Raw genomic sequence first — 18,088 nt, 5'->3', positions numbered from 1 at the left:
GGCGCTCTTATATATCTGATGGCGACTGTACGGCGCACGGCGCACCGCTGACGCTCCGCCTACTCTCTCAAAACGCGCATGCGTGGCCGAGCTTTTATCCTTTTTAGAGATCCGTATCAAAAGGAACCCTTATGGTGTTACTCTGTCCCTCTGTCACTGTTACTCTGTCTATCAAAATATCTCGAGAACCACTTATGCTATGATTTGAAATTTGGAATAAAGTGGTGAAGGAAATCAATCTTCGCAGGTTTGGTTATGCCCTAAATAATTTAAAAACTAGATAATTTTTATAGTATTTTATTTCTTAAGTTCCCTTTCCTCTTCGTTCTCTCTCGCTATATCCGCGATGATGGCGTTTATCGCGTGTATATTCAGCATTTTGACACGTTCGTTTTGCTTCAACACGGCCACCTATCAACCATTACTTACTTTTAAACCTTTTCATTGGAAATATAAAATTGCCACAAAGGGATATTACTGATGTAAAGATTCGTCCTTTTCGCCGTTACTCTTAAAAAATAATATTTAAGGGTCCCCCCACATCTAGCGTCTCGCGAGCGTCGCGTCGGGCCAACTGTATGGGCAAAGCCTGACGTCGTCTTTTTCCATACAGTTGGCCCGACGCGACGCTCGCGAGACGCTAGATGTGGGGGGACCCTAATTTGAAGAGCAGGGATTTGTCTTATCCGTACAAAAAATAAACTCTTTCAGCCTCATCTACTACTAAAAATATCCGCATATTTTTAAATAGTAGCATTAGACAAATTAGGTGACTGCACCACTGATAATAACTGAATTGGCCAGAACATCTTTTTATTTCAAGTGTGTATTCATTTTGCTCCCGACTGTTCTGTTCGTGCTTTACGATATTAGTTATTACTGGTAAAATACAATCATTTTCAAAAGGTTTAAGACCTATTTCTGGAGTCATAGATCAACGATTCAACGCGGTTAGCATAAGAGGAAAATATTAGCGTAAGAGTACAAAATCGTAGTACTTAAAGCCAAAATAAGGCACCTTTCTAAATTTTCTAATAACTTACTTCCAACTTCCTTTGATCTCTTCCCTGAACCACCTCCAGAAGCGCTCTGATGGCTAGCTTGATGGCTCCATTATCCGTGGCGATGCTTTTCTGGTTGTAGTTCTTTTCCAGAAACTCGAGAACCGCCCCGTCGCATCTACCCGCTGAGCAGGCCTAAGACAACAACATTCAGTGTCGAGAGAAAGGGACATAGCTATATTAACTATAGCAGTTACATACCTCCGTCCCTCTCTCAACCTAAACTGAACAGCTTTAGCACTTCATGGTAACACGCCAGGCATAAATAAGTAAAGAGATGTTTATATAGAATGACCACGCATTTTCTCTCATTTCAAAAAGTAACCGATGATGTTTTTGGAAGAGGGGTAAAATAAAAAGCATCTAATCACAAAGGGTGACAGTACTGAAAATAATAGAAAACATTATCTTACCGCCGTCAAGATCCTCTATTTCTATTATATCTCCTGGCGAGCGGGGGAAGTAACGGCGGCCTAAACCAATTACGGTGTTTTCCCCTCTTCGCCATGGTGCATTGGGATCGAGATTCGAGATCATTTCACCAAGGCGCCCTCTAATACATACATACATACCTGCCACTCATAATACGTCCCGGAAGGGTTCGTCTGGAACAGATGCGGTGTCCCGTCGCAGTCGAACCCTCCAACCACGCAGGAGATGCCGAAGGGCCTGCGGCCGTTGCCCTGCGTGTACTTCTGCTTCAGCCCCGCGATGTATCGTGCGATGTACTCCACCGTCACCTTGTCTTCTACCATGAGACGGAAGGCTTGGCATTCGATTTGGGCCCTGGGGAAGTTAAATTTTAGTTAAAAGCATAATAAAAGGGTTACACGTATGATGAACCCAGGAAAATGTAGATGGACTGTGTGAGAGAATAGTAATTGTGTATTAAGGGTGGAAAGTGAAGGATTACGAACGAGAGGCTGTTTAAAACTCGACGCCGAAGGCGTGAAGGGCTTTAATAACTCGAGTTTGTAATCCTTCAGCCGCCCGTGATATACACAATGTTTTTAATCACGCTCGCGAAGTAATAATCAAATTTTAAACTAAATGTATTGAAATACCTACGCTGACATTTCGAACATTCGTCCGCAATCTTCACTTTACCGACTTAGGGCGATAAAAGATATTTGAAATAAGAATGGGTTGCGTGATGTTTCTATCCAAGGCAAATTTTGGTTTAATTTCTGTGAGTATTTGTTGTATTACGTGGTATTACTCCGCTGACTTTGAATGAGATAAAATTCGAATTGAACAATCTGTTTACGACGCAGTTTAGCAGGAATGTTAATCCCTTCGATATACATTTATACCTAATGTTATCAGTGTCAGCGTCCGTCGCGTCGTCTGTAGGCTGATGTCATTCCGGTTCCGACTAAATATTTTTACGAGCAAGAAATACCAAATTCGATGATCATAAAACATCTGATTTAAAGCGCCGGCAATATGGAGCGACAAGATATTTTAATATTGAAACACTTATCTTTTTGCATGCAGTAAAATTATACAACTTTAACTTTATACCTAAATGAGACGGAGCTTTAGCCTCGTGCGGGATTAATCGGAGATTTTTTACACGTCATATTTTTTGTACCCTATATAGTTATGTCTGATTCAAAATACACATACATACATACACATACATACAATCACGCCTGTTTCCCAGAGGGGTAGGCAGAGATCACGGATTTCCATTTACTACGATCCTGACAAACCACTTTCGCTTCACACACTTTCATAACATTTCTCATACACGCTCGTCGGTTTCGAGTACTTCTGACCTGGCCTCTTTGCAATATTTCCCCGATTTGATCAAGAAAAGTTCGCCTAGGTCTTCCACTACCAACTGACCCTTCCACTCCTTTTTCATATACTTTCTTCGTTAATCTCCTCTCATCCATCCTCTCTACATGCCCAAACCACCTTAACATACCCATCTCAATCTTTGTCACCACATCTACATCCACTCCACACTTCTCTCTTATCACGCTATTCCTGATCCTATCACTCAACTTTACACCAGCCATGCTTCTTAACGCTCTCATTTCTACGGCATTCACTTGACTTTGAAGTCTTTTCTCCCACACCCAACTTTCACTACCATACATAAGTGTAGGCACCAAAACTCCTCTATGCACCGCCAGACGTGCTTTTTGCGACACTTTCTGGCTGCCCATAAAAGCGTTTAGTGCTCCATTCACTCTATTCCCAGCATTCACTCTCCTTTCAATATCTTTTCCATGTTTACCGTCCCTTGTAAACAACGTTCCCAAATACACAAACTCTTTCACTTGTTCCAAACTTTCATTATCGATCTCAATTTCGCAATCTGTCATAATCTCATCTCTTTCAAATACCATTACTTTCGTCTTACTGACATTCATTCTCATTCCTTTCCTCTCGAAAGATGCATGCACTCTTGTTACCATCAGTTGTAACTCCTCGGCCGACGACGCAAGTAATACTAGGTCATCGGCATATAGGAGACATTTGACCAGTAACCCTTCCATTCTCAACCCACAATCATAATCTTTCAGACAGGGATCGGATACCGGTATTTTTTTCGGAACGGTTCCGTACGTTGACCCGAGAACTTTACTTTAGCGTTTCTGGTTCCATTAACCGGTATTCTTTTTCGTTCAGTGAACGAACGTTTATGAGTGAGAACTGTTCCGAAGAACAGAATTAAATGATACGTTCTTTAAAGAACAGTTCGCGGGAACGGAATTAAATGATACGTTCTTTAAAGAACAGTTCGCAGGAACGAAATTATTTCGGTTTTTCTATTTCCAAGAATTTGAACGAACAGTGCAAGCGGTGTCGGCCACGGCCATCACTTTAGTAACTTTAGTTTGATTTGAGACTAGCGGTGAGTAAACGTGGCGTCGAACGAAACAAATACGTCGAAAACATTCTGCACCACAACCACAATGAAGTAAGTTTTTTTCTTTTAACTTAGTGCTTTCAATTTTACCGATTTTAAAATTTAAGTAATGTCACGACGCTTAAGTATTTATTTACAGGCAATCGTACAGTCCAAGGTCAAATAAGGACGGGACGCCGCTATTAGCAAGAGCGAGCGTCCTTATTTGACCTTGGTACGGTCATCTCAGGTGTGTGTGTGTGTGTGTGTGTGTGTGTGTGTGTGTGTGTGTGTGTGTGTGTGTGTGTGTGTGTGTGTGTGTGTGTGTGTGCGTGTGTGCGTGCGTGTGCGTGTGCGTGTGCGTGTGTACAATATACACTACTTTCCCATTAATTGTGTCGTTGGTACTGTAGATAGTCAATTACCATAGAAATTACATCAGCTACTATCAACAATGGACCTTTAGGGTCAGTTGCACCAAACCGTCTGTCACCGTTAAAGCATTCGTTAAATTTTATTGTATGGACAGTTCCATAGGCGTCTGCTGCGTGACGATGATGTGTGTGTCAAATGTGGTTGATGCAACGGGCCCTTAGTCTAAAAACGTCACAATGAAAGATGTGAAATGTGCAATTAGTCACAAAAATAAATTGTTTTTAGTATTCAACACTCCCGTGTCCCAGAACTCGAAGAATCCAAATTCATCCAATGTTCTTATACTGCTGCGAGTGAAAGGGGCACTAATGATGATATTTATGACTTGATCGATGCACAGAATGAGCCACTGAGTAAGTACTTACCTATACTAAACCTTCATAAACCTAAATACTGAAACTCTGCCCGGTGGTTCGGTGTTAGGGCTTGCAATTATCCGTCCAATTCGAAATCCGGATGATTCGACTCGATATTTGAAAATCCGGATATTCGGATAAAATGGATATTTCGAATATTTTTTATTTTATTTAATAAATCTCATAATTAGTAACATAATTATGTACTACGATACGAAAAACACGTCGTAGGAAATTGTTATTTTATAATCAGGCTTGAGCTGTTGTTCGTAACCTTAATGTTAGGTTAGGTTACTTAGTTATTTCATTCTTGCCTTTTTTAGGGTTCCGTAGTCAACTAGGAACCCTTATAGCTTCGCCATGTCTGTCTGTCCGTCCGTCCGTCCGTCCGTCCGTCCGTCCGTCCGCGGATAATCTCAGTAACCGTAAGCACTAGAAAGCTGAAATTTGGTAGCAATATGTATATCAATCACGCCAACAAAGTGCAAAAATAAAAAATGGAAAAAAATGTTTTATTAGGGTACCACCCCTACATGTAAAGTGGGGGCAGATTTTTTTTTTCATTCCAACCCCAACGTGTGATACATCGTTGGATAGGTATTTAAAAATAAATAAGGGTTTACTTAGATCGTTTTTTGATAATATTAATATTTTCGGAAATAATCGCTCTTAAAGGAAAAAAAGTGCGTCCCCCCCCTCTAACTTTTGAACCATATATTTAAAAAATATGAAAAAAATCACAAAAGTAGAACTTTATAAAGACTTTCTAGGAAAATTGTTTTAAACTTGATAGGTTCAGTAGTTTTTGAGAAAAATACGGAAAACTACGGAACCCTACACTGAGCGTGGCCCGACACGCTCTTGGCCGGTTTTTATGAAATGACTTCAGTTGCCCATAAGATATATGATTTTATTTTTATGTAATTTTGACTAATATTTGATATTAATGAATTTTAATGCTAGAGACATAATCTGATTGCCATATGAGGCAAAACGTCATGTTGTGATCGTTTAGATCGAATATTACCTAAAAAAGGTATTACCTACCTACTCCTTGTTTAAATATCAGATTGCATTTACGAGGTTTTCATTGCCGATTTATTCAAATGCAAAAAGAACTATGACATATTACAAACACCATTTAGCTTTGTTAAATAACAAGGCTGAATGATCTTTCTCTCTAATAATTTTCACCTCTTATCTTTGATGACTTCGTGACTCCATTCCAGTTACACTTGGGACTCTCGGGTAGACGTTCTTAGCCAGAGGGCCTTACGTTACGTATACAGCGAAAAAGTTTTGGTGTTGCAACACTTGCAACCTATTTTGAAAGGATAAAATGTAAAAGCGTATCTGCTTAACTACTTCATCTTGTTCTGCAGTTCAATACTAAACAGGTCTTCCGCCGCGGGATACATAGAAGACTTCTTTTTGTCAGAAAATTTGAACAGTTTTAGTTCTGTTTGCAATTTATTTATTTATTTATAATGTATTCGGATGCTAACAATAATGAAAGTGCAGCGTTTGATACGGTACTCAGTGTCACTTGATTGATTGAGTTAAATTGATATACATTTACATGAGATTATCCACAAATATTCATGAAAAAAACCCTGCCTGCTAAGCCGCGGTCCCGGCGGATTCGAATCCCGGTAAGGGCATTTATTTGTGTGATGAGCATAGATATTTGTTCCTGAGTCTTGGATGTTTTCTGTGTATATAAGTATGTATTTATCTATATAAGTATGTATTCGTATCGTCGCCTAGCACCCATAGTACAAGCTTTGCTTAGTTTGGGGCTAGGTTGATCTATGTAAGATGTCCCCCAATATTTTTGTTTATTATTTATTTACTTATAGTCATACTTGTTATGGAGAATTTTTGGCCAAAAGCTGCACTTTTGGATGGAAGCAAGCCGCTTTGCATGGTGATAGTAGACATTATAGTAAACGATTTTTTCCGAGGATATCGAAATTTCATCTCTTAGGAAGCCGAGCGTAGCGAGGTGTTTTATGAAAATGAAAAAAATTCTATCTTTTTATTGTATCGTCTGATTTTGACAAAACGTATCTCAAATGAAAGGTATTAATTTGTGTAATTTAAAAAAAATACAAAGAAAAAAATTTAAAAGAAAAGTAAGAAAAAAAAATAAAAAGTAAATTTCCGTCTCGCACTGAATAACTTCAAAGAATGACAGACAAAATGTACAATGTCGATATACAAGTTTTTTTTAATCGAAGACAGATAAATTTTTAGTTGAAAACTGAAGACCGCATCGAAATCAGATCAGCATTTTTTAAGATACAAGTTGCCAAAGTTGGGAAAGATCGCTTTATATGGCCACTTTGAAATTCCTTTGCCAGAAAGTCAGAAATAACATGTTTTTCTGACACAGAAAAATACATAGTAACAGTACACATCAAACTAAAATTAAAAATTCCGAGGATATTATAATTTCATCCCTTAGAACGACGAGCGTAGCGAGGTCGGTTACGAAAACCGAAAAAAAATCTCATTTTTTTGTACGTCGTCCGATTTTGACAAAACATGTTTCATTTGAAAGGTATTACTTTATGTAACTTAAAAAAAGTATTGAAAAAAATTGGAAAAAAATGTAAGATTTAAAAAAAAAAACCTTAATTTTCGTATCACACTGAATAACCGCAAAAAACGGTAGACACGGTGTATAATTTCGATATATGATTTTTTTAAATTAAAGACAAATAAATGCATGATTATAAACTAAAAACCGAATCGAAATCGAATCAGTAGTTTTTAAGATGCAAGTTGTCAAAGTTGGCTTAGTTTGTTTATATGGTCGCTTATAATAGTTATAATATAAATTCCTTAGCCAGAAAGTCAGAAACATTATATTTTTCTTACAGTTAAAAGTATGCATAGGTAATAGACATCATTATAAACATTTTTTTACAAGGATATAAAAATTTCATCCCTTAGAAACCCTTACAAAGACGATCCAATAAAAAAAACTGCCTTTTTTTTGTTTTTCGTAACAGACATCGCTACGCTCGGCTTTCCAAGGGATGAATTTTTTATATCCTCGTAAAAAATTGTTTATTATGATGTCTATTACCTATGCATACTTTTAACTGTGAGAAAAATATAATGTTTCTGACTTTCTGGCTAAGGAATTTATAAGCGACCATATAAACAAACTAAGCCAACTTTGACAAATTGCATCTTAAAAACTACTGATTCGATTTCGATTCGGTTTTTAGTTTATAATCATACATTTATTTGTCTTTAATTTAAAAAAATCATATATCGAAATTATACACCGTGTCTACCGTTTTTTGCGGTTATTCAGTGTGATACGAAAATTAAGGTTTTTTTTTTAAATCTTACATTTTTTTTCCAATTTTTTTCAATATTTTTTTTAAGTTACATAAAGTAATACCTTTCAAATGAAACATGTTTTGTCAAAATCGGACGACGTACAAAAAAATGAGATTTTTTTTTTCGGTTTTCGTAACCGACCTCGCTACGCTCGTCGTTCTAAGGGATGAAATTATAATATCCTCGGAATTTTTAATTTTATTTTGATGTGTACTGTTACTATGTATTTTTCTGTGTCCGAAAAACATATTATTTCTGACTTTCTGGCAAAGGAATTTCAAAGTGGCCATATAAAGCGATCTTTCCCAACTTTGGCAACTTGTATCTTAAAAAATGCTGATCTGATTTCGATGCGGTCTTCAGTTTTCAACTAAAAATTTATCTGTCTTCGATTAAAAAAAAAACTTGTATATCGACATTGTACATTTTGTCTGTCATTCTTTGAAGTTATTCAGTGCGAGACGGAAATTTACTTTTTTATTTTTTTCTTACTTTTATTTTAAACTAGCTTTTACCCGCGGCTTCGCCCGCGTAATAAAAGTATTCATTAAGATTTTCATTTGGATCCGTAGGGACCGTAGGTTTCTCTGTAGGTATATTTATCTGCGATTATTTCGATTGCACATAATACTTTTGCTTGCAATGATTGTAGAAATATTACAAATGGACCACAGCGTAGGTAATTCTATATACGCTGGGGAAACCTTTATAAACATCCCATATAGCCCGTATTTCGACACTATGATCGGTGGGTAAAAAGTACTTTTTTCTATTATCCCTTACAATTTTTTACATTTTGCTTATACTTATCGCAAACGTAATCTTCAAGCAAGCAAACAACGATCGTCTTAGAGCACATTGATTGTAAGAGACCGCCGACCGATTATCCGTATCCCTCTAACGATACCCATATTATCCGTATCCGTATCCGTATCGCTATCGCTATCGCTAACGCTATCGCTATCGCTAACGCTATCGCTATCGCTATCGCTGTCGCTGTCGCTATCGCTATCCCTATCGCTATCCCTATCGCTATCCCTATCGCTATCCCTATCGCTATCCCTATCGCTTTCCCTATCGCTATCCCTATCGCTATCCCTATCCCTATCCCTATCCCTTATCAAGATGTTTAATGATATAACACTTTAAGTTCTCGCGCTTTGTACACATATTTAAAGTCACATACAGGTCGAACGGGATTAATTAATAACATTATTTTTACCTTTTTTCCCAACGTTTCGGCACACCTCGGACACTGGCGATCAAATATATGAAAGAGGCGCGTTCCTTGCACACAGTCTAAGCTCGTGTAGGTGAACGCGTACTATGCTTGTATGAGTGACATATGACAGGTCGACTGTTCGCGTTTTTGACAGGCGGTAACTGTCAGGTAACCGAGAGGGGGTGGGCGGCGATTTCAGTGGGGAGCGGGAGTGGCCATACTGTACGATAGTACTCTTTATTATACTGTGGTTTCGGCCAGGTTGCACTGGCCGTGGTCGCGGAAGACTGACGTCCCAGCAAAATGTCACCGGAGATGTAAACAACACAAAACTACCCGATATTAATTTATATAAATGTTCGGGGTAGACAAATAAATATAATCTACCCGCTTTTAGTTAATGTTTATTTCCCACCATGTTTATTTTAAAGGTAAAAATAATGTTAATTAATCGCGTTCGACCTGTATGTGACTTTAAATATATGTTTAATGATTTCTTATCAAGTGCTAAAATATAAAGTTTCATGGTTTTATCATTTAAAATTAAGAAATCCCATACAAACTTTCAACCTCTTTTTCAACCCCTTCATCCCTTTTTTTCGAAATAAAAAGTAGCCTATGTTCTGTCTCAGGGTCTAAAGATTGTCTGTTCCAAATTTCATCAAAATCGGTTGCGTGGTATAAGCGGGAAAGCGTAACAGACAGACAGACAGACAGACAGACAGACAGACAGACAGAGTTACTTTCGCATTTATAATATTAGTATGGATTTTTTTTCTTTGTATTTTTTTTTAATTACACAAATTAATACCTTTCATTTGAGATACGTTTTGTCAAAATCGGACGATACAATAAAAAGATAGAATTTTTTTCATTTTCATAAAACACCTCGCTACGCTCGGCTTCTTAAGGGATGAAATTTCGATATCCTCGGAAAAAATCGTTTACTATGATGTCTACTATCACCATGCAAAGCGACTTGCTTCCATCCAAAAGTGCAGCTTTCTTTTCATAACTAGTATGACTATTATTAAATAAGGTAGTAGTGCCACTCAAGGAGTAATTTTTGATATAAATCGCTTTAATATCGTAAATGTGTTAATTTTACTTTAAAATTTGTTTTCCAAATGAGCTGATTAAAAATTGCAATGGTATTTCTGTCATTCACAATATTCGAATTATTCGTTTTATCCGGATTTTAACGTGCAAATTATCCGAATTTCAAAATCAGCGGATATATCCGGATTACAATACAAGCCCTATTCGGTGTCACTCCTAAAGTAGGTACTTACAGGCGACCGTACCGACATATGTCAATTAGGGACGCAGTTATTTGTAAAAAAATGAGAAAGCCTTATACGGTCAACCGGGGTGGCTTTAAAACGCAGGGGTGACTTTGAAAATTTAGTTTTAAAGTCATACTGTAAGTAAATTCGCGATTTTCTATGGTAGATTTACAAGAATATTTATTGATCTATTATCTATCTACTAATTACATGAACAGTTTCAGTAAATAATGAATGATGTTAATTTTAAAGCCGTTCAAATACCATCAAAGTAACCCCAAATTTTCCTAAAGCCACCCCGGTTGACGTAGCTCTCCCGCTCTTACAATCCCGTACTTGTTGGACCTTGGTCGGTTTGGTCGTCTGTAGACAGTGTAGACACTAATACACTCGCCAACTACAGTTGTGTATTCCATGTAGATACACCAAGGGCCCAATTCTCAAAAGCTTGTAACTTATTGTAATAATTTTCTAGAAATGTAAGTACATTATGCAAAATAAATAAGATATTTTTATTGCAGATAAAAGCTTTGACATAGATGATGAAGATCTAGCCTTCAAAAAAATATATATAGAGAAAAAACTACCCCATATCCAAGCGATTCTGATGACCTTGAGTTGGATGTAAGTGCTTATAGTGTGAGAAAGCTGTATAAAATATAATCTGCACTAATTTGTATAAATATGTGTGTTACTTAATCTGTGTGAATTTGTAATAGTGATATGTTTTTAAATGTTTTTAAGGACCAAGATGCAGTCCTTGAGAGAGCACAACCCATGCAATCCATTTATAGTGAACCGGAACCGGACGCGATGTGCCCTTGTTCATGCAAGCGTAATATAGTTGCAGTCGTTATAAGAAAAAGTTAGAACAAGTTCCCGAAGAGAATTTACGGGCTTGTTTAGAAGATCTCGAAAATAAAATAGAAAAATATTATTAAATGTGTATCAAGATTATGTGTACTCTATCATAATTATAGCTTCAGTGTAAAAGTCAATCATATTTTGGTACATTCGTTAGTGAAATATCGTTATAAAATAAGGGTTATTCCACTAGTCAGAGTTACCACTAAGTTGTTACCAGTGGTAACTACAATGTTATTTTCCCATAGGCAATTACTGGAAAGATTATATCATAAGATTCATAAGTTTTGTTTTATTTTATACACATGTAAAGCATGACCAGAAATATATGACTACGCGCCATGTAGCGGAATTTCATTAAAACTATTTTCTTCATAGTCATCATACTATACTGAACTGTCACTCCATACATCAGAATAACAGCGCACTCCTGCCTGACAATAGTTATTTATATTTCTGGTCAGGCTTTAGTTTCTTAACCATACTTACCATATCCAACGCGATCAATGTTATTTTCACCAAATCTAATGGCAACAGCTGAGACTGTTTCCTCACCTTTAATTGATTGGCCTCAATGGCCACTGCGTAAGAGTCGTTAGAGGTGCACATTGACTTGCCTAATATCAAGGACGATAGATACCGGGACTGACAAAGCCCATACAAAAGTTTACCTCTGAAATGTCCCATACATTTCCGAGCGATTATTTCCGAAAAAATTAACAATATCAAAAAATGTTAGTAGTAAACCCCTATTCATTTTTTAATACCTATCCAACAATAGGTATATCACACGTCAGGGTTGAAATGAAAAAAAAATCTCTCCCCACTTTACGTGTAGGGGGCGGGCACCCTAATAATGTTCTCATGCAATGATTAGTTGGTTTCGATTTAGCTTAATATATTTTTTGTTCTTATTTATGGTGTCTGTATTTAGCTCTGCCGTGAAAAATATTTAAAGAAATAAGGAGGCCGTTTCATCATCGCCACCAGTACAAAACAAGGTCCCACGTAAGAAGAAAATAAACATCGACGACTTCGATACAGGCACAAGCTTCATGAATTTTAGGCTGTGTGGAAGTAGCAAGTCTTCAAACCTAGCTTATTAAATTGTCATTCTCTAAAACCATGCTTTAATTTTCTACAAATATTAACGCGAAACGAAACCCAGTACTCGCTGTCCCGATTATACATGACGTCGGCACATTATTGCCATATGAAAACGATTTGTAGCGACACTCTTCCAGGGTCAAATAAAAACTTGTCAGGCTTTAGTTACTAAAAAAATCCGGATTTAATCCGGAGTTCGGATTTTGCCCTAAAAATAATCCGAAAATCCGGATTTTATATTATTGCAATCCCTAGGTATAACCCAATCCTTTCAGAAAATATTTACTTTATCACAAAATTATTTTAAACTTTCTTTTTGACATCGAAAAGGCTTTAGTTTTTTACATACCGAATAACTTTATTTCGGTATCATGATTCCTTTTAAGATAATTACATTATGTATAAGGTAAGGAATAATATTTAGAATACCTAAAATATGACAAATTTGCATTCTATTCAAATCAGTACGAGTATACTTCACGGAGTCCAAAACTATACGCAAATCAGAAGTCCAAAACTAGAAAAATATAGATAGAGACTATAGAGAGCGATTGCGGGCGCCGGTCGGCTCGAGCGCGAGTACTTGCGCCGCCGGCGTACGCGTCTGTGTGCGTGCGCCACGCGCACACACAACTTTACTATACAGGGCCTCTCTGTGGGTTCCGCCCCCGTCAACGCGACGGCGATAAAGACCTAAAAATCTGAATTCGTGCTTGCCTCCTGTATCGTCTTAATCCTTTAATGATTCCGTTAACGTGAAACTTTAAGTAGACAGGTTTTATGAAGACAATTGGCCGGTGAGCCCTACAATTTTAAAATTTGCCGCCCTTTATACATGGTGTATATTCTATGCTGTTTCTTCCTATCCTAATAGTTTCAATATCAAGCATACACTATCACTGCACGTTCGCTGTTTATACGCCGAAAGTTGCAACTCAAGTAAATGAAGTAAACAAAACAAACAACCTACCTTCACCTTCATTGCCGGCCGCAGCCGGCCGGCTAACCGAAACAGAAATATACATGAACTTCGTGTGAAAAAGAGACAGCGAAAGGCGGCTCGTGCGTCGGCGAAAACGTTCGGCTCTGGCGCTCGCTACAGTCGCTATACCTACTCCCGCGCGGCTCGGAACGAAATAATATTGGTTTTAGGAACGCTAAAATTCTGTTCGTTCATTTAAACGTTACTGTAAGGAACTGTTCTTTGAGGGAACGAAATAAGAACCGAAACCGAAATTATTTTGTTCCCACTGAACAAAATTTATAATGAACCGTTCGTTTAGGGAACGATATAAGAACCGTAACCGAAATTATTTTGTTCCCATTGAACAAAATTTATAGGTAACGGTTTAAGAACGATATCAAATGGTATTTGGGAACGGGTTCCGATCCCTGCTTTCAGATCTTGCAAACAACTATCCATGAATAAATTAAACAGCCACGGCGACGCTACACATCCCTGTCTAACACCCTTTTCGATGCTAAACCACTCAGTGTATGACCCGTTTATTCTCACGCAAGCACTGGAATCCTCATAAAGAGATTTCAGTGCTTGAACGAGTTGACTGCCTACTCCATACATGGACACTACCGACCACAATTCATTCCTCATCACTCTATCATACGCCTTTTCCAAGTCCACGAAAGCGCAATAGACCTTTTGACCTTTGGCCAAAAACTTTTCGGCTATGCATCGTAAGGAAAAGACTTGATCCGAACATCCCATACCCTTTCTAAATCCCGCCTGTGCATCCCATACTTTCTCGTCGGTTACTCTCACTACTCTCTCAATCAACACTTTCGCATACAGTTTTCCGACGATGCTGAGTAAGCTAATGCCCCTGTAGTTTTTGCAGTCCAGTCGTGAGCCTTTTCCCTTGTAAAGAGGAACGATGACGGCCTTGCACCAGTCCTTAGGTACCCGGCCGGTACTGAAGCACAAATTGAAAAGGCGATACAACTGACTCGCTACAATGCCCTGTCCAGCCTTCAGCATCTCGGCGGAGACCAAATCATGCACATGCACTATTTTGAATCATGATTCAAAATAGTGCATGTGTTTTTTAATAATTCAAACTTTTAAGATGAATGCTTATAATCAGTGGTCATCAAAAACGGAACCAACGGGAATACTTTTTACTTTTAGTTTAGCTTTTGCTTATATTAAACTGAAATAGATATCATACACGAAAGAAAAAACGACAAGGCCCATTGGTGGCCGAGCCGGGAATCGTACCTGGGTTCAGCTAACGCGGCTATTCTTATTACGCGGCTTATCTGCAGGTACAATCAGCAGCAGAATTAGCTCTGAGCTACATCAAGCTTTTATTCTCTTAACAATAAAATCTCATCAAGATCATTATTAGCGGCTTCTAATGCTGACTTTTCAAGACTGCAGGGGTAAAAAATGGATTGGAATAGACGATTAACCAAATATTGGCACACAAAAAACGGCAAATTTGAAAAATGGAGGACTCACCGCCCTCACCGCCAATTGTCTTCATTAAAGACCTGCCTTCCTAAACCTCGACAGTGGCGGAATCATTGACGAGCCATAATTAAAAATTGATTGATAATATAGGGGCGAAGGTTAAATTTCCATAAAAAAATAGAATTTCTCTCCATTTTTTACGCAGTATAATAAAGAGTACTATCGTACAGTATGGCCCACAAGTTCCACCCACCCGCTTTCGGTTACCTCACAGTTTACGCCTGTCATATTTGATATTATCTCACTCATACAAGCATGGTACGCGTTCACCTACACGAGTTTAGACTGTGTGCGTAAGTACGCGCCTCTTTCATATATTTGATCGCCATTGTCCGAGGTGTCGCCAAGATTTGGTTGACTGTCTAATTGTCTATAAAGGACTACTGCGAACCTTGAAACCATAACTCTGGCGTCAGCAGCCCACCCAGAGAAACTAGCGCCAAATGTTCATCCAGCGGGTATATCTTCTTCTCCATCCTGTCTTCCTGAAGCTTGGCTAACGCTCGCTTCTCCCCGGCCAGTACTACTATATTCGTGCCCTTTGAAAGAAAGAAGATTCATTTATGGAGCGAATACAAAAACACAACAAAGAAGTTACTCAATCTACATTATTTTACATACATACATACATACAATCACGCCTGTATCCCATAAAGGGAAAGACAGAGCACATGAACTACTCAAGTTTCAGTGCCACTCTTGGCAAAAATGGGTTGAAAGAAAACGAAATTGTGACATTGCAGTGACAGGTTGCCAGCTTCTCGCCTACGCCACAATTTAACCCATGACATTATTTTGATAGTTTGATTATAAACAGTTTGCAGTGACAAATGGTTTGGTTGCTTTTCGTTGAAGTTTTACATCGTAAGGAAACCGGACTAATCCCAATAAGGCCTAGTTATCCTTTGGGTTGAGAGGCAGTCACTTCCGTAAAAACAAGTGTCTACGCCAAATCTTGGGATTAGTTGTCAAAGTGAATCCTGGGCTTCGATGAGCCGTGGCAAATGCCGGTATAACGCAAGGAGGATGATGTTTTTTTTTATGTATTGGGGACACCTTACACAGATCAACTTAGCCCCAAACTAAGCAAAGCTTGTACTATGGGTGCCAAGCGACGATATACATACTTAAATAGATAAATACACTTATATACATAGAAAACATCTATGACTCGGGAACAAATATCTATGCTCATCACACAAATAAATGCCCTTACCGGGATTCGAACCCAGGACCGCGGCTTAGCAGGCAGGGTCACTACCGACTGAGCCAGAATTGATGATACCTTTATCCCCACGGCTGCGAAGCCCCTCTTCACTGCTTCTTGGGCATACTGGACTTGAAGCAGTTGACCATCCGGAGAAAAAACCGTCACCGCTCTGTCGTAACGAGACATAGAAAACTTTTTTGCTGTTGTAAACGGTGTAAAATATAAAAATATATAAAGATAAAAAAAACCTTCTGTATAAAACTAATGTTATGATTATGACATTTGTCCTGTCAAAAGCTGACAATACTTGGACCATGGACAATATAATAATGCTGCAGAAAAGAACCTCCATAACTCAAATACTGAATGCTAATAATTGTTTATGGCCTGTAAGGCATCTGCACATTGGATCAAAGAATATAAGGCCGATAGTCCACTATCATGTGTTTATCATAGACATGACATGATCATAGGCAACATGCCATCCTTTTTCTTCACGTTGAAGAAAAAGGGAGGCATGCATACCTATGATCATATTTCTATGATAAGCATATGATAGTGGACTATCGGCCTTTTACTGGAATTCAATTCAATATCAGAACTCAACTTCTACTCATTACATAGAGACAGTTCTCCAATCATCATTATAAATTCTTGGTCCCAAAACTGTCGTAGTCTGATCTAATTTCTGCCATGTATTTGAAGCATTATTATTCTCAGTATTTATTTTCTTTCTTAGGCTAGGTATTTTACAATATGTATATAAGAATAAAATATAAAAACATATAAACATACTATAAAAAACCTAACCTAGGGTGCCGCCAGCAGCGGGGCAGGGCCCAAGCTGCCGGTGGTTAGGGCTGCAGAGAGAGGAACCGTCTGACTATCCGCGCTGTGTCCAAGATCACCGCCTTCTGCATCTGGCCCTTGATCCAGCCACCTAGCGAGAGTCTCTTAAGATGTTGGTCGAGACTCTTCGCTATGAGACCGTTCGCTGAAACGACTATCGGAACAATGATCGTTGATTCAACATCCCACATGGCGGTTATCTCGTGAGCCAAGTCTAGGTACTTACTGGACTTGTCCTTCTCGGTGAAGCATTTATTATTATACCTATGCAATATTCCCCAGAATGAGGCCACAATGCATCTCTGTATCGAAACACTCGTAATCTCCAGAGATAAGATTATCAATGAAGCTATTGTGATTTCAGATGCAGCGAGCCGTGGTCTTTATTATAGGGCGAGTATGTCACCTGCTTAAAGAGATCATTGTTGTACACTGAGCAATTACCGATTAAAGTCAGAGAACAATGGGACATGGATAGACGTAATAAAATCTAAGCATGTAAGTTAGCATGATTTTTAATCTCGATACATATTAAACAGGTTTACCTGTCAAACCCATTTATTTACATACATACATACTTGTTTTCCACGCCACATAAAAGCCAGAAACAATAATTGTGATAAGTGACAATTGAACCCAAATCCCACAGTAGACTAGAAGAGATCCCTTATGCCTTTGTACCTCTGTTCCTGTAAACTGTATATAAATCTGTTGTACACAATAAAGTGATTACTCCTAAGTCCTACTACTAGACTCCTACGATACCCATGGGGAGGAAAAGGGGGGGGTGGTAAAATTATTAACGAGTAAAACCTGATGTCAGGGCACTGCGTTTCTGCCTTAATTAAAATATCCTGAAGGTTTGGCACTATGGAGAGGATTTTTTTCTGTCGGCAAATAAATGTAGAGTCATTAAAAAACTATTTCATCCGGTTATAAAGTTTAAATTGTACTCGGGTCAGGTCCAAACCAAAACTGATTGCAACT

General features: G+C 38.2%; 1 protein-coding gene across 1 annotated transcript; it reads right to left on the bottom strand.

The window, feature by feature from the left end:
- Nucleotides 1-297: 297 nt before the first annotated feature.
- On the bottom strand, nucleotides 298-16,438 carry LOC125238072 (proteasome subunit alpha type-7-like). Its single transcript, XM_048145361.1, is given in 6 exon segments — nucleotides 298-411; nucleotides 1,044-1,196; nucleotides 1,634-1,847; nucleotides 15,434-15,476; nucleotides 15,479-15,581; nucleotides 16,328-16,438. Coding segments are annotated over 6 exon segments (738 nt in total).
- Nucleotides 16,439-18,088: the final 1,650 nt, after the last annotated feature.

This window comes from Leguminivora glycinivorella, chromosome 22, assembly GCF_023078275.1.
Source record: "Leguminivora glycinivorella isolate SPB_JAAS2020 chromosome 22, LegGlyc_1.1, whole genome shotgun sequence".
Lineage (NCBI taxonomy): Eukaryota > Metazoa > Arthropoda > Insecta > Lepidoptera > Tortricidae > Leguminivora > Leguminivora glycinivorella.
The sequence above is the reverse complement of the archived record's forward strand: the minus strand, read 5'-3'. Positions and strand labels throughout refer to the sequence as shown.